This window comes from Agelaius tricolor, unplaced genomic scaffold, assembly GCF_023055355.1.
Source record: "Agelaius tricolor isolate 1412-34295 unplaced genomic scaffold, bAgeTri1.0.p SCAF_49, whole genome shotgun sequence".
NCBI lineage: Eukaryota > Metazoa > Chordata > Aves > Passeriformes > Icteridae > Agelaius > Agelaius tricolor.
Genome location: NW_027269309.1, coordinates 2,509,386 through 2,524,252, shown reverse-complemented (window position 1 = coordinate 2,524,252; position 14,867 = coordinate 2,509,386). Strand labels below are relative to the sequence as shown.

Genomic DNA, 14,867 nt, shown 5'->3' with positions numbered 1-14,867 from the left:
GCAAAACCTGGGTCCTGCTTTCACAGAGGGCTCTGAAATACATTTTATGACATTTGCATGCTGCTTGGCAAGCCTGTGCCTATCTTCCTGAGCCTGCCTTTTTCCTTAATCTATGCTTCACAGTTTCTTATGGTTGATATTGTCACAATTGCTTCTGGATCTGTTGGAGTTTACCTTGTGCTGGGAGGAAAACAGACGATGCTCATACTTATTCCTCCAAGGCAGCTGATAGTATGTGCTCCTATTGTAGGGAGAGGAGTGGGTGGGAGAGCCTGCTCCATAGATGGGAGGAAAGGGCACTGAGATCTGTAGATTCCAGCAGGAGAAGGAGAAATTCCTTGTCTTGAAATCTCCTATGAATAAAAAAGAAGAGCAAATATTTTGGAGTTTACTGTTGGGATACACAGAGAAAAGGAGCACCTGTCTCTGTTCCAGAGCCAAGCTCAGAAAAATATACCAATAATGACCTTTAGGTCCTTTACCTTACCCCTCATGTGCTGTGCAGCTATTTGAGTTATTAGCATTTCCATTTCAGATCAATATGACGCACTATATCAAACATCTCTCATTTGGAAGGGATTATCCAGGCATTGTGAACCCTCTGGATGGGACAGCCATCACTGCACAGCAAGGTAAAAGACAGCTGAAAGACATCTCTTTTTAAGTGTCTGTATTAATAAATATTAGAAGAGAACAGGAGCAAAGTTCTCAGTTTCAACAAAAACCCTGACAGTGTTATGTGAAATGTGACTCCTCCACCTTTTGCTCGTTCTGGAGCAGCTGTCTCCACTCACCTGGAAGAAATCTGCCAACATGTTTGGATTCTGTGACCTTTCTGAAGGATATCTCTGTTCAGCATTCGTGAATGCACAACAGCAGCTACAGCGAATCATTATTAAAGGCCTACCTCCGATATAGTTCAAGGAGAGCCCTGTCTAACTACTGCTTACGGTGAGAGAGAACCAGAAGATGCAAGGTAGACAAAAAAGGCCTAATTATTAGTTGCTGGAGAGCTGTGGTGTCTACCTGACCTTGACATACCCAACAGTAAGAGCTTGAAAAGCTGCAGTGAAGTTGAAATATTGCTGATCTTTTATTGATAGCTCCAGATTTGCTGGCTTGTGAGACAATTTTTTCTTCCTGCTGCTGCTGTGCTTAAGTTTATTTCCACAAGCCTGCTTTTCTATAAAAGGTCCTTTACATGCCATTGCAGAGGTTTTTTTTTTAGATCCACTGAAGTCTGAATAGTTTTTCTTTGAAGGTAATTGGAACTGTATGTAATAAAGCTTGGAGAAAGAAGTAATTTGCTTTGAAGTGGTGATAGGATTGTTAGTCCTACCTGAATCTGTTCTTTAAAGTTTTCTGCCATTGATTTTGATCCTTGTACCCAAATCAGAGGATGGCGTTTGAAAAAAAAGTACAAAAAAATTAAAAGGTGTCATAATGTTCAGTGCGATTATGATGCTGTAGTTATTCTGTGAAGTAACAAACTATCTGAGAGGGAGGACCTTGAGCTGACTGGTAAATTTCTGCATAAGCTCAAGCTTTTCATCCTGAGCCTCAGGGAAATTTACCTCAGTTGGTAAATTCTTGAAGAATTTGTTCTGAAGACATGCTCCAGTAAAGAAGTAGGAGCAGTAGATTGCAGGTCAAATTTATGTTTATTGCAGCTAAAGATACCATATGCAAGAATTACTTCTGCTGTAGAAATGGATGGATAGTCTTCTCTTAAGGAATTTCATAGAAAATAGCTTTTTTCTTGCATTGTGTTATCCTTAAGAGAACTGAAGGAACAGGCTGGTCTGGGGCAACAGAAGGGATTCTTCTTATTTTTCTTCACTGGTCCAGATCTTCCTTTTCATCTTCTGATACAATAAATGCCATGCTTCTATAAGAATAAAGTGCAATGTTTATTGAAGTTGATATGAGATACTCATTTAAATCTGAGTAAGTTTTCTTAGGGCTATTTTGTTAAGACATTTTCCTGGACTAGGATTGAATTTGCAAGAAGTTTTACTGGTAAAGCTGTAGCAAGCCTGTAGAAGTTTTCTATTTATTCAAGGCCAAAATGCCATGAGTTTTGGTTTTGGTTGGAGCAGAAATGAAATTCACTTTGGCAAAAGGAAGACACATTCCAGACATTAATTTTACTGTCCTTGAAAACCTCCAGCAGCTGTTGTGCAGAAAGATGTTCCCTGACAAGCTGAACAAAACTAGTTTGTGTCTACCTGACCTGTCAGTGAAAAGCTTCCAGTTTATGGCATAATATTAATTATGTCTTTCCCTTTCTTTGCTTATAGCTTCTATGATGTTTCAGTATTTTGTCAAAGTGGTCCCCACTGTGTATAGGAAAGTAGATGGTGAAGTAAGTACCTTTTTTCCTGCTACTTTGACAAGTGGAAGCCTTCACTTTCTTCTCATATTCTTGATGCTGTCAGTAACTGTGGATCCAGATGTGTTGCCAGATGTATACCAGGGGCTGTATTGTACATTCAGTACTTGGAAACCCCAAGTGTGGAATTCGGTAAAGAAACCTGGATAGTATCTTTCTCCACTTGGATTGTAATTTGTGTCAGATAACTTAGTAGGGATGATAGAACATAATTTCATTTTACAGAAACACAGTTTAATTGTTCTAAGAATAGGGCTAGTATGAACAATGCGTAGAAAAATGGCAGGGCACAGAAGAATGCTGAAGGGTGATCTTAATTTATGTGAAGACAGGCTATGTCTGTCTTTCTCTGCTCTCCTGCCTCTATGTATTATTTTCCTTTTTCTCACTCTTGATTATTTATGGCCTTTTGCTATCAGTGCTGTGTCCTGAAGCATGCTTGACGGGACTGCATTTTGGTCCTGCAGAGGATGACGTAGACTCAGGGTTGAGAGGGACAGCTTATGCTGTTGTGTGCCAGCAGAGACCAAATAGTCCAACCTGGGTGTTATGCTTCCTTCATACCATGGGCTAGCTGCAGCTTTAACTGGTAGCCTATAGTAAAAATAGACCTGATAGCAAATACCTGATCCTGATAGAGCTCTTCATGACTCTTTCTAACCACTGTCAGGTTGCCCGCATGGGCAGGGCCACACTGATGTGGTTCACTGAACGCATGTTTTAGTAGCCTTTCCTATTCCCTGTTAGCAAAATAACGTTTGCTGTGTTTGTTTCCTGGTAGGTGGTAAGAACTAACCAGTTCTCAGTTACACGACATGAGAAAATAGCAAATGGGCTACTGGGAGACCAGGGTCTGCCTGGTGTCTTTGTGCTGTATGAGCTTTCACCCATGATGGTGAAGCTGACAGAGAAACACAGGTAAGAGACATTTCATTCTATTTTGTTCATCCTTCATTGATTTTGTAACTTTGCATAGCTCGAAACATCATCGTCATTTAGACATGATAGTGCAAATGCCCGAAATTCATCCAAGCCCCTTCCCAGCCAGTGAAAAGGAAGAGGTGCTCACCGATGCCCTTCCTCTCTATGTGAACTGTGGTCTGTTTTTTTTCTGTTGCTATGTATCAAGATGGAAAAGAAAAGTGGTGCAAGGAGCAGAAGTGTGATCTAATGGTTCTTGGTTCAGACTTCTAATGGGAAGATTAGATTTACATAGCATACCCATTTTACCAGCAGCACCCACACAGTCCAACTGGTTCCTTAGTCTGAATTTGCTGTCACTTTTCTACATCTTCCAACCAGTGTGGAACCTCCTCTTCTGTCTGGGTTAATGGCTGGCAATGCAACTACGGGGAAGGGAAGGGGTTGTAGCTGTCCAGTCTTTGAGGTTCATAATGGGGGGCAGAAATTGTCTATATCTTAAAATGTATTAATGTGTGCTTAGAATTTAATTACTGTGTTGCGTGACCCTCCTGTGCATTCTCACTGGGTAGGAATGTCTTTAATTTAAAGCTCATCTTTCAAGTTTATAAATTCAGTGCTTCCTTTTAGTGCTGATGACTAAAAGTAGCAGTGACAAACTCTATTCTGTAGCCAGTAGGGGTTAATTAATTCCTTAATATGAGAATTGTTAGCTATGACTATTTAGGTAATGCATATTTATATAGTATGATGAATATTATTAGAATTATTAGTTGTTACATACCTGACATTGGTATCTGAGCTCATGTTGGTTGTTCAAATTCTAGGTCCTTTACTCACTTTCTCACTGGAGTTTGTGCCATTGTTGGAGGCATATTTACAGGTATTGCACCTTTCAATCATTTTGCTTTCTAAAGTGTAAATATTTACTATCTTACACTTTCTAAAGTCTGCATGTCTAGTAATAAATCTCTGTTCGATTAAGACAGATTATTTCAGCCCTTGGGAAGTGATACATGTTCTGCAGAGCTGCAGGAGTGGCATCAGACTGTAGCTAGCACTGGAGGCTTACAAGATGTTGTAGATAATGTAGACCTATTACAGCATTTCATTTAATTAGACCTGTAGACCTGTCATAATATTTCATTTTGATGCTCTACAAGACATTTTGTTTTCTAACAAAGCTGTTCTTCACAGACCATATGAAAGTGTCTGTACTTGCATTCTTGGCCAGGTTGGGTCTGTAAGTAGATACTTGTTTTTATGTGGAATCAATGCCAGTTAAGTCTGTGAACCCAGGTTGCCATGGGCATAATATATATCTTAGAGACATCAAACTGCTCCCAGACATAGGACCTCCAGCTAGTATTCTTCAAGGACTAGATGGGGTCTTGTGAGGAGAGGCTCAGAGGTTCCTGCAGATACTTCTGAGTATCTGCACTTCACTCTCAGTGCTGGCATCTGGAATAGCTAATCAGTATCTGCTCAGCTCTGTGCATGGGAGCAGCCTTGGTGCAGCCGTGCAGGTAGTAATCCAGGTAGTAATCCAGGGTGCTCATAGTCAGACATGTGGGTGTTAAGGGCCAGCCTGAAGATGTGGTCAGGGAACCTGAGAAACCAGTTTCTGTGTCACATAACATCTGTATCAATTACGTATAACATCATACCTTTATCTGCAAGATTCCCATCATCTGAGGTGTCACGGTGTTAAATTAACCTGATACTGTTAAACAGAATTTCTGTCTGCAATAAATTTTATCCTATTCATCTCTGAATTGGAAAGTCATTCAGAAATTTCTTTCATGACAAATTCAAGTGCCCCTTAGCATTGACTGGTTTGACAGCCAATTCATGTTTCTGCCATACACCATGCTCAGACTCTCTGTATTCTAGAGATCAAATCAGCTAGTGGCCAATAAGGTCAATTACTTGTACCAGCAATAGCGTGGCCAACAGGACCAGGGCGGTGACTGTCCCCCACTGCACACTGGTGATGTACCTTGAATCCTGGGTTCAGTTCTGGACCCTTCATGACAAGCAAGACATTGAGGTGCTGCAGCGAGTCCAGAGAAGAGAATGGAGCTGTGGAAGGAGCAGGAATGTAGGTCTGATAAGGAGCAGGTGGAGGTGCTCAGCCTGCAGAAAAAGAAGCTCAAGAGGGACCTTCTTGCTCTCTACAACTATGTGAAAGGAGGTTGGAGCCAGATGAGGGTCAGTCTCTTCTTCTAACAGGGACAGGATGAAAGCAAATGGCCTCAAGTTGCACAAGGGGAAGTTTAGATTGGATATTAGAAAAAAAAAATTTGTCATGGAAAAGGTTGTCTGTGGCACAAGCTGCCCAGGGCAGTGGTAGAGTCACCCTTCCTGGAGGAATCTAAAAGATGTGTAGATGTGACACTTAAGGACGTGGTATAGTGGGGGATTTGGCAGAGCTGGGGGCAATTGGACACTATGACCTTAGAGATCTTTTCCAACCTAGATGATTCTGTGCTATTCTAAAGTCACCTCAGTGTTCGTGTAACTGTATCAAATTGATTCCAGAAGTAGAGATAATTTCAGGGCAAAACAACCACACAAGAGTTATCTGAAGCATGATAGACCAAATATTAAGTCCAAGAATATCGTAATATATAGTAATAAACAGAGGATTCAATTCCCATTTTAGCTGCAATGCTTTGTATCATATTGAAATGTCTTTGTATACTGCCAGGTAATCATTTACTTATTCCTTTGATTGAAGTTTGAATAAAAGAAAGAATATGAAGCTTTATAAAATCCAGTCATTGAAAAATAGCTCCCTAGCAACCTTTGTGTTCCTTCCCTGGCAGGAGCTCAAGGTTCGTATCCTGTGAAAACCTTGGTTCTCTGGGGTTTGTGGTACAGTAGGCCACTCTGAGTTTTTCTGTGGTCACAAACAAACACTGAATTAAGAGGCTTCTTCAGGGCTGGAGAGGTTTGAGAAAAATACTGCAGAAAGAATTAAAGGTAGTGGTTTGTATTACTTTGTGTCTGATAGGTGTACATTGCCGTCTCCAATAAAGGGCATCCTTCAAGGGCAGCATATGGTACTTTTAGAGTTGCTGTGAAATGAGCAAGAAATGGGAAACAAGTCCTTTGCAAGCTGAGTCAAGGCAACAAGTGGCGTGAAGCACATCAGCTTCCTCTCCAAACTCTTCTCAGTCATCAGTAAACATGCATGATGCAGCCTGTCTCTTTTATTTCTGGAAAAGGGATCTTTTCTAGAGAAGCATGATCACCTCTGTCCTGTAGGGTGGGTCTTATCTGTCCTGAGGAGATGAGGACTTTACTGCTCTGAGCGGCAACAGCAGCAGCAGAACCTTTTTCTGTCTAGTGGACCTGGGATTCCTTTCCTCTGACAGTAGGGTTTGTGTTTTCTATCTTTGGGAGTTGTTCTGTCTTTGAGGCATGTCTGACTTCATCCCTTTGGTTTTTTCCTTTAGTTGCTGGTTTCATTGACTCCTTGATCTATCACTCAGCACGTGCCATCCAGAAGAAAATTGAACTTGGGAAGACAACATAAATAAGCAATGGCATCAACCCATTTAAAAACAAACAAACCAAAACCAACCAAACAGACAAACAAGACTAAGTAACCCCCTCAAGCCTCCAAGGAGAACTGAACAGGCTCTTTGAAGCACAAGTGATCTTCTGAGAGTGCACAGGAGAAGAGGTTTGGAACTTCCAGATGGCCCTAACCACTCATATCCCCTGATTCTTTGGCCTTAGTTTGTGGATGGAACAACTTGAACCTTGCTGCTATAAAGATTAGCTATCATATCTGGCTCTGCAGGCCCTACTGTCACACTCTTTTTGTGTCAGTCTGTGTTCCTCCAGTTCTATTCCCCTTCCCAACAGAGATGCTGGAGATACTGCATTCTCTTTCCCTCTAGGAATAATGTACTTTATTGTCAAGAGACCTGTAATGGATTGAAGTTGCCATCAAATAAGCTTTCTAGCAACACCATTAGGGATTTTTAATTTTTCCATTAAATGTTTCTGGGTGCACTGATGCTGTATGTCAGACCTTCATAAAAATGTGCTGAATCCCATCTGTTGCCTTCCAGCCATCCTGGAATGTATGGGGAGCCTAAGCATCTGGGATGTACTTTCTGTGCTGGGGGAGCTCCCAATTGTTCTTCTTCTGAAAGATGCAAGTTGATGTTTCAGAAAAAAAAGGTGTCCAGAATTTTAATTGAGTTTTTAATTGGATTTTTTTTCATTTCTCCTTGGCATATATTTTCAAATAAAGTCCATCCTCTCTTGTTCTAGTAAGGCATATGGAAGAATAATTAAATTATTTTAACTAGTCCTGATACTGAATTGGAAATAAGAATTAAGACACATTGCATTATGGCAAAGTATGTAGAGATTGTAATGATGATGGGGCTTTTTTATGTTAAATGATTGCACAAGTGAGTAAAGTGCTTGGTATCTGAAACTATATTGGGAGAAATTTGAAAATAATGAGGAAAAAAATTTGTGAATTCTTGCCTATTGGATGTAAAACAGATTGATTACTCTTAAATCTCAGATCTGGATTTGCTTTGGTATGATTCTAATATTGGTCCAAGCAGTTGGACAGGCACAGGATCAGATACTGCAGAGAGAAAGCTGTTTTACAATTTATTTTGAAGCAGGTTTTGCTAGGTGGTTGGGGTTTTTAATTAGTTGAACTTACCTATAAACCAGGGAGTCTAAAAACTGTTTTTTCAGCTGGGGAGGGAAGCAATTTGTGGTGTGGGTAAGGAGAATGATTATCTTCAAGCAAGAATGTTGAAAAGCAGGTTTGTTTTAAATGTATTTTTTACAAAACTATTTAATTAATCCAGTGGGTCAGGATCACATAGTACTACTACAGCATGAGGAATGGAACACAGTATCTGTATGTTTCTCAGGATCAAAAAGTGACCTGAACAGCTTCAATTGCTCATCAATGCATGTCAGCTTTGTAGCTAAATTTATAGGAATAGTAGGAGAGAGAAGATGAAAGGAAGTAATGCAGCAAGAGTTTAACCCACAGTGAAACAGTTATCATCACTGTTTCCTATCTAGGACTGGCTTATCCTTGATAGGAAAGCCAATTGCTTGTAAACTGGACAAGCACTGGAGATTATTGCCTAGAGCAGACCTGAGGACCTAAAGAAAGGTGAAGGGAAGGTGAAGGTGCAATACTTGTATTCATCATGGGAAACTGGAAATAGTGGAGAGAAGAAATTGAAGACACTGAAATGGAGATTCTATCTGGAGAGACAGAAAATTAATGAAGCCAATAGTTAAGTAATACAGGCTTCTGCTATCAGTAGGGAGGATATGAGTCCAAGAGTTCTGGTGATTTTAATAGACTGAAAGCCCAAGTGACTAAGAACCATAATAAAGCTGAGTCTGAATCAAGGATGTTAGGGATTGAAAGTGATAAAAGAAATCCTAATTTCTAATAATTAGAAATCTAATCTAATTTCTAATAATTAGAAAGCTAATCCTGCTCTTGAGGACAAAAACCTTCTTTGGGGAGCTCAGTCCCCAGGGTCTGCAGTCTTGATCTGCAGGGGGATCATGTTCTGCAGGGATGCCTTTTCAAAGTTGTAAGGGGTCAAAAAGCAAAGGAAGTGGTGGTTCATGTGTTTTCAAAGTTTATTCAACATAAGATCATTTCAAATGTATTTGATTCTGTTGTCTTCTGTCACCATGTTTGATTTTTCCCTTTTTATTCTTCCTTGATGCAATTTAAAAAATACTCCCTTAGTTAAGGACTGTAAAAATAAAAGTCTGAGTAAAAGACTGGGCAGGGTGAGGAGGGCATCTTCCTTTCCTAAGACCAACTACAGACCTCCCCCAAAAGCCATCTGTAGGTGGAAATACCAGCTCTGTCATGTGGACAGCCATATTTGAGCAGCTGCTGTCCACCACTGGCTTCACAGCCCTGCAGGGCTACACACAGCAGCTTACAGGCTCCATGCCCACTTCCAGCCCCAACATCTCCCCTTTGTCCCTCCCTACCAGCTTGGGCAGAACTGTGCCCACCCTATGTCCAGCTAAACACAACATTGCTACTGCCATAGGAGAATGGCATCCACAGTACCCAGCTGGTAGGACCAGCACAAGCAGTACTGAAACCCTATGAACTGCAGGGTCTATGAGCCCAGGTGGTGGGGTGGAACAGCAAACTACAGAGCCAGGACAGCTGCTGGCAGTATCCTTTGGCCCATTCATGGCCAAACAGCTGGCTCCAGTTTCTTAGAAATGCATCAGTTGTAAAATACAATCTTGCCTTCATGTACCTGTCTCTCAATGAGGCTGAATTCAACATCAGTGTCATGGGCTCTCGTCCTGCAAAAGGCTCCAGACCAGTGGGTTTTTTCCAGTAGTGATGCCAGTTCCCTTCACTGTCTGCTCCAAAGCCAAACATGGAGACCTGTGCGCATGCCAGCCAGAGCCAATGCCATGTGGACACTGGGGCATCCTACAAGCATATGGACAAGCAGTGCAAGGAGAGGTACAGTGGCAGCATCTGGTACCACTGGCTGTGCTCACCTAATGGCAGGTGTGCAAGGCAAAGAGCAGGGCTGTGAAGCCAGTGGAGAGCTATCACCCATGATGCTCTGTCCAGTTGTCATGGATGTACTTGAGGAAAGCTGGGCTCAGGATCAAAATCTGGATGGGGAGTGGAGTGATATGGTGCTCTCCATGCTGGAACAGGACAGTCAGCCCAACACAGTGCAGCCATTGGCTCACTGCCCAACAGAGTTCTGCCTGCCCCTGAGGAGCTGGAGTGTATGGAGCCATTACCTTGTTCCTTTGAACTGTTTAACTCTCAGTGCTGCAAAAGCAGAGGCAAGCAGTGATCATGTAGTAAGTACACCCACTGCTGAGGGGGCCCATTTCTTTGAAGAGGGTTGTCTATTGTCTCCCAGCACCCAGCCCAGTGGCATCTCCCACCCCTTGAGTTGGCCAAGCAGCATCGCCTGGCCTGGCTGTAGGAAGGGACGCATCAAGCTCATGGCCCCAATGTGGGCACAGCTGCCATTCCACTCATAGGAGTATGGTACTGCAGGTTGCCTAAGCCCTGTGGGGACAGGTCAATGTGCAACTACCTCAAAGTGCAGGGCAGAAGGATGCTCAGTACCTTTTGTGCCATCAGGACTCATGTCAGGTCTCCAGTGAGCACTAGAATCCCCAGATCACACTGTGCCATCCACAGGGTTTCCAGCACAAAAGACAACATCCCCCAATGCTGACACTCCGTGTGAGTTCTCCAGTGGAGAAGACACTGGTCAATCACTACAGGCCCAGAGGTTTGAAGGGGACAAGGATCAGGGCTTAGGTTCACTGCACTCTTCTGGGTACATGAATGTCACTGTAGAGATGGACAAGACACTTCTTTTCTTCATGCACAATAGCCCAATCATTATTGTTCACAGTTCGTATTTATCATATTTATCACAGTTCAAAGGGCATCATGTTTCATTCTACTTGGTAACTTACTGGAAATCAGTTCATTGCTTAGTAGTTGCTAGTGTATGTGTCCATCAAAAACTTTCCTCTCTAATGATGTTTACTTTCTTGTTTCATGGGTACAGAATTATTCTCACGGTTAGAGCCTCTATTTTCACAGGTACAATTCCTTTCTCACAGTAACTTACTAGGCTAGCTATTAGCTGCACCCAGCTGATGCAGCAGGCCTAATCTATGATTTTACAAGGGTAACAAGGCTCTTATTCTGTAAGGCTTTACCTATATGCAACACATGAAGAGATGGGTTGTTCTCATGCCAACATCCAGCGCAAAGCCAGTGATCTTTGCTCCATTCATCCTAAAGGATAGCAGGATGGTGTGTCCCAAAACAAAGGTGCATCTTCCCAGGCTCTTGGTCCCACCAGACAGGGACAGCAGGCCACCCTAGCCAGCAAAGAGTGGATATGGGTGACACAAGGCCTGTGTGTCCCAGGATGTAGGGCTCCGGAAATCAGGGTCAGCCAGCCACCTCCTTCACAGGGTTTGTATTGGCAGATTTCAACAGCATGGACAGGGACTGGGGCGTGCTAGGGTTCTCAGAAGACAGGGAGAGACCAAGTCCCTTTAGGTCACCCACCTCAGCACCCAGTCATGAGCATCAATTAGCAGCCCATGACTGGACTCTTTCAGCTGCCTGGAGTTTCCCACCACTGCACAAGTCCTGAAGTGAGATGGGTCCCACCCATCAACTGTCAGGGCCCAGAAGACATTGAAGAGTTGCTGAATTATGGCCTGGAGCTGGATATCACTTGGGACCCTGCAGGGTCTAGGGGAATAAGCACAGTGACATGCAGCATTAGCACCCCCACCAGTAGCCCAAAGGGAGACAGAGCCCCATTTTTCCTAGCAGAGACCTGGGAAAGGACAGCAAAAACAGATGGGATGTTAGGAAAAGGGTGCAAAACAGCCCAGGGGGCAGGGTATGAAGGGGAGGAAGAATTGAGCTGGGATCTCTGCATCCCTCTATCCCCATCATATCTGTTCTTGGCCCTGCCCCACTGTGAACAGATTCAGGGAGCCTGGGAAGACCAACAAGCTCCTGCCCATTGCCTCACCAGCCACCACTGAACTACATTTGAGAGCTCGTGGTGTGCACCTGTCAACAGAGGCCCTATGGCTGCCTTGTAGTGGGTGTTGAACCATGCAGAGCTGTTGGTAGGGGCAGTGCAGTGGGCAGTAGGGGTGTGGAGGAGGGAGGGAACCCAACAAGACCAATGCTATCTGTGAGGGCTCAGAAACAATGCCACAGGACAAGCAGCACAGGGCACAGGGCCAGCACCACCTTTGTGTACCTCTGTAACAGCAGCCCATGAGCCACCTGCAGTGATGTGTCACAAACACCAGTGGCAGTGGCACCACAGGATGCCTTCTTACCCACTCTCTCTGCCCAGCTTCCTAGGACACCCCTTGGATGCTCACCCACCCTGAGGGAACTGAAAAAGCCCAATATTAATTTCCTTTTCTAAGTGTTCAATGATGTTATTGCTGTATTCTGCTGTTGCCACTGCCACCATTTACTTCAGCCCAGACAGGGTTGGCTGGAAGCATGTGCTGTACAAGAAACTTCTCTCTGCCTGCAACATATTTAGGGTCTGTAAACTGACCTGTGAACTAGCAGCAAAGCATCATCACCCTGGCCACGAGTCAAACATCAGCTTCCCCATCCTAAGTGGTGTACATTCACCTACCAAGTGCACAATGCTAGCAGTGAGTCCTCTTCCCCATGCCTGAAGAGAAGCTGGGGCAGAGGAGCCCCACAACCTCTCTGCCCTGCTGAGCCCATGCAGGCACCATGCAGCTCCCACCCTAGCAGTCCTGGGGTCATGCAGTTTCAAGGGCATTAAATCATTGCCAGAAATAACATCTGTTCTCTATCAAAAAGCTCTCATGTAGCCTAAGGTCAGAGGGAAAAGGGCTTTCCATTCTTCAGGGAATTCATTAAGTGCTCAGTGACACAGGACTTGGCTTCTGTGGCCCAAGGCAAGAGCAAAGAGCAGAGCTTCATGGCAGCCTTCATCCCAGGGTCAGAAGAGAACACAACTGGCTTGTGGAGGTGTCCCCTCTCTACTAGAAAATCCCTCATGTTCTCACAGTAGCACCCTGTGCCTCCCTCAGTTGCTATGTGTCAGCACTAGCTCTATTTCTCCATAGAAACCATTTTCTGCATGTCCTGGAGAAGAGAGCCCTAATGGACATCCCTGCTCACCATGGTGGCTGCCTCAGATCTGTGCTCAGATCTGACCCCCAATACACGTCCCAGACAGCAAAACTGCTGTCCCAGGGGTCCAGTCAACCAACAGAGATGGGAGACAGAACAGAATGGAAGAATCTGTGGATGTGACAGCCTGGTCAGAGAGTGAGAAAACTAGATAAGTGTGATGGTGTTCACAGGGGTACTTGGATGAGGGAAGAGACGAGGATCTGACTCCATGTTTCAGAAGGCTTGATTTATTATTTTATAATATATATTACATTAAAACTGTACTAAAATAATAGAAGAGAAGGTTTCATCAGAAGGCTAGCTAAGAATAGAATAGCAAAGAATGATAATAAAAGCTTGTGTCTCGGACAGAGAGTCCAAGCCAGCTGACTGTGATTGGCCATTAACTAGAAACAACTCTATGAGACCAATCACAGATCCACCTGTTGCATTCCACAGCAGCAGATAACAATTGTATGTATACATTTTGTTCCTGAGGCCTCTCAGGAGGAAAAATCCTAAGTAAAGGATTTTTCATAAAAGTTGTCTGCGACAGATAAGTTTTCCCAGAATTGGCTTGTGAGACTTTAGGGAGTTGAAGATAAACAATGATAACTTCCTATTATAAACAACTGGCAGGTGTTGTTCTCCTACTCTCGGTTTTCCTGTTTTTCTCAGAGATTGTTTATAAGAAAAGCATTTTGTTAATTAGCCAATCAGGTGAAATGTATTGATAATTGACAAATCTGGTCTATCTGTATTGGAACAGTGTATAAAAAGAGAGAATTTGAAGTAAAGCGAGATGCTGTGCCAACCAGCCTTCTGATGAGTCTGTGTCGTTTCTTACATAACAGCAACAAGAATCTGCATGATCCTAGGTGGCTGAAGCCTGCTGTTCCTTCTAATAGCCTGGCCCTTCTAAAAGCCCAGGAACCATCACCCCATGTTAAAGGGGGAAGTACAAACAAGCCATTGCCAGTGCAACTGGAAACCCAGATGTGGGTTCTCCCAGGCAGGAAGATGCCATGAAATGCCAGCTCTTCTCCCCACAGGGTGGCTACCAGAGACCCCACACTTTCCCTGATGACAGTCACAAGTTCCTATGACCTAATCTTTTGTACTCTTGCAAGCAGCCACTCCACTGAGCACGAACAGGCGAAGGTGATGCTACTGGTCTCAGTAGCCTCTCCAGTGCTTTTTGCAAGTGCAGCAACTGTGAAGGGAAGAGGCAGTGTTGTACCATGCTGTGGGGGAGAACTGTGGGTGGTACAGTAAGGTCAGAGCTGCTGTCCCTTCTTCGTCAGTACCTGCCACTCTGGCATTCTGGCACAGCCTCTCCGTGAAGCCCAGAAGCTGAATGCCCCAGTCAGGTTCCCAAGGCCAAATCAGGAATTTAATGATTAAGAAATTCCTCTGGGTGGGAAAATCTGCCTGGAGTGGAGCTGCCCTCCAGCCTCTGTGTGTCCTGCTGGGATGGCTCACTGACACCAGCAACGCAGAGCTCTCAACAGCCTTGTACATCCAGCACCTCACCAGGACTCTTGCACACCTGGATGTAATTTTCACTCAGAGGGGACAGAACACTGTGAAATGTGCTCAGCAATTAGAAAAGTATAGCCAGTGAAAAAGCAGTGCAAGCTAAACAGTGATTATTTTATCCAAGGAGAGGTCAACACTTAGCTTTGCAAAGAAGTTTGGCACAAAGATGAAGGATCTAGAAACTCAAACTAGAACAGCACTGGAAAATGCAAAGGGTCTGTATTTACTGGTTTCAGGCTCAAAGGGCCTCTGCACCACTACTGGGGAGCCAGGCAGGGACTG

General features: G+C 43.8%; 1 protein-coding gene and 1 pseudogene across 2 annotated transcripts in view; one reads left to right on the top strand and one right to left on the bottom strand.

Moving 5' to 3' along the window:
• Positions 1-9,113, top strand: part of ERGIC3 (ERGIC and golgi 3) — a 28,193-nt gene extending 19,080 nt beyond the window's left edge. The window contains exons 9-13 of one of the 2 annotated variants that reach the window (XM_071455525.1): positions 536-632; positions 2,301-2,365; positions 3,174-3,310; positions 4,141-4,196; positions 6,775-9,113. In XM_071455525.1, the coding sequence (XP_071311626.1) occupies positions 536-632; positions 2,301-2,365; positions 3,174-3,310; positions 4,141-4,196; positions 6,775-6,854 (435 nt within the window). In that variant the 3' untranslated portion in view covers positions 6,855-9,113. The remainder of the gene's footprint in view (positions 1-535; positions 633-2,300; positions 2,366-3,173; positions 3,311-4,140; positions 4,197-6,774) is intronic. The other variant, XM_071455526.1, reaches the window with a different exon arrangement.
• Positions 9,114-9,579: 466 nt separating this feature from the next.
• Positions 9,580-14,368, bottom strand: LOC139604310 (CMP-N-acetylneuraminate-beta-galactosamide-alpha-2,3-sialyltransferase 2-like; annotated as a pseudogene).
• Between the last annotated feature and the right edge of the window lie 499 nt (positions 14,369-14,867).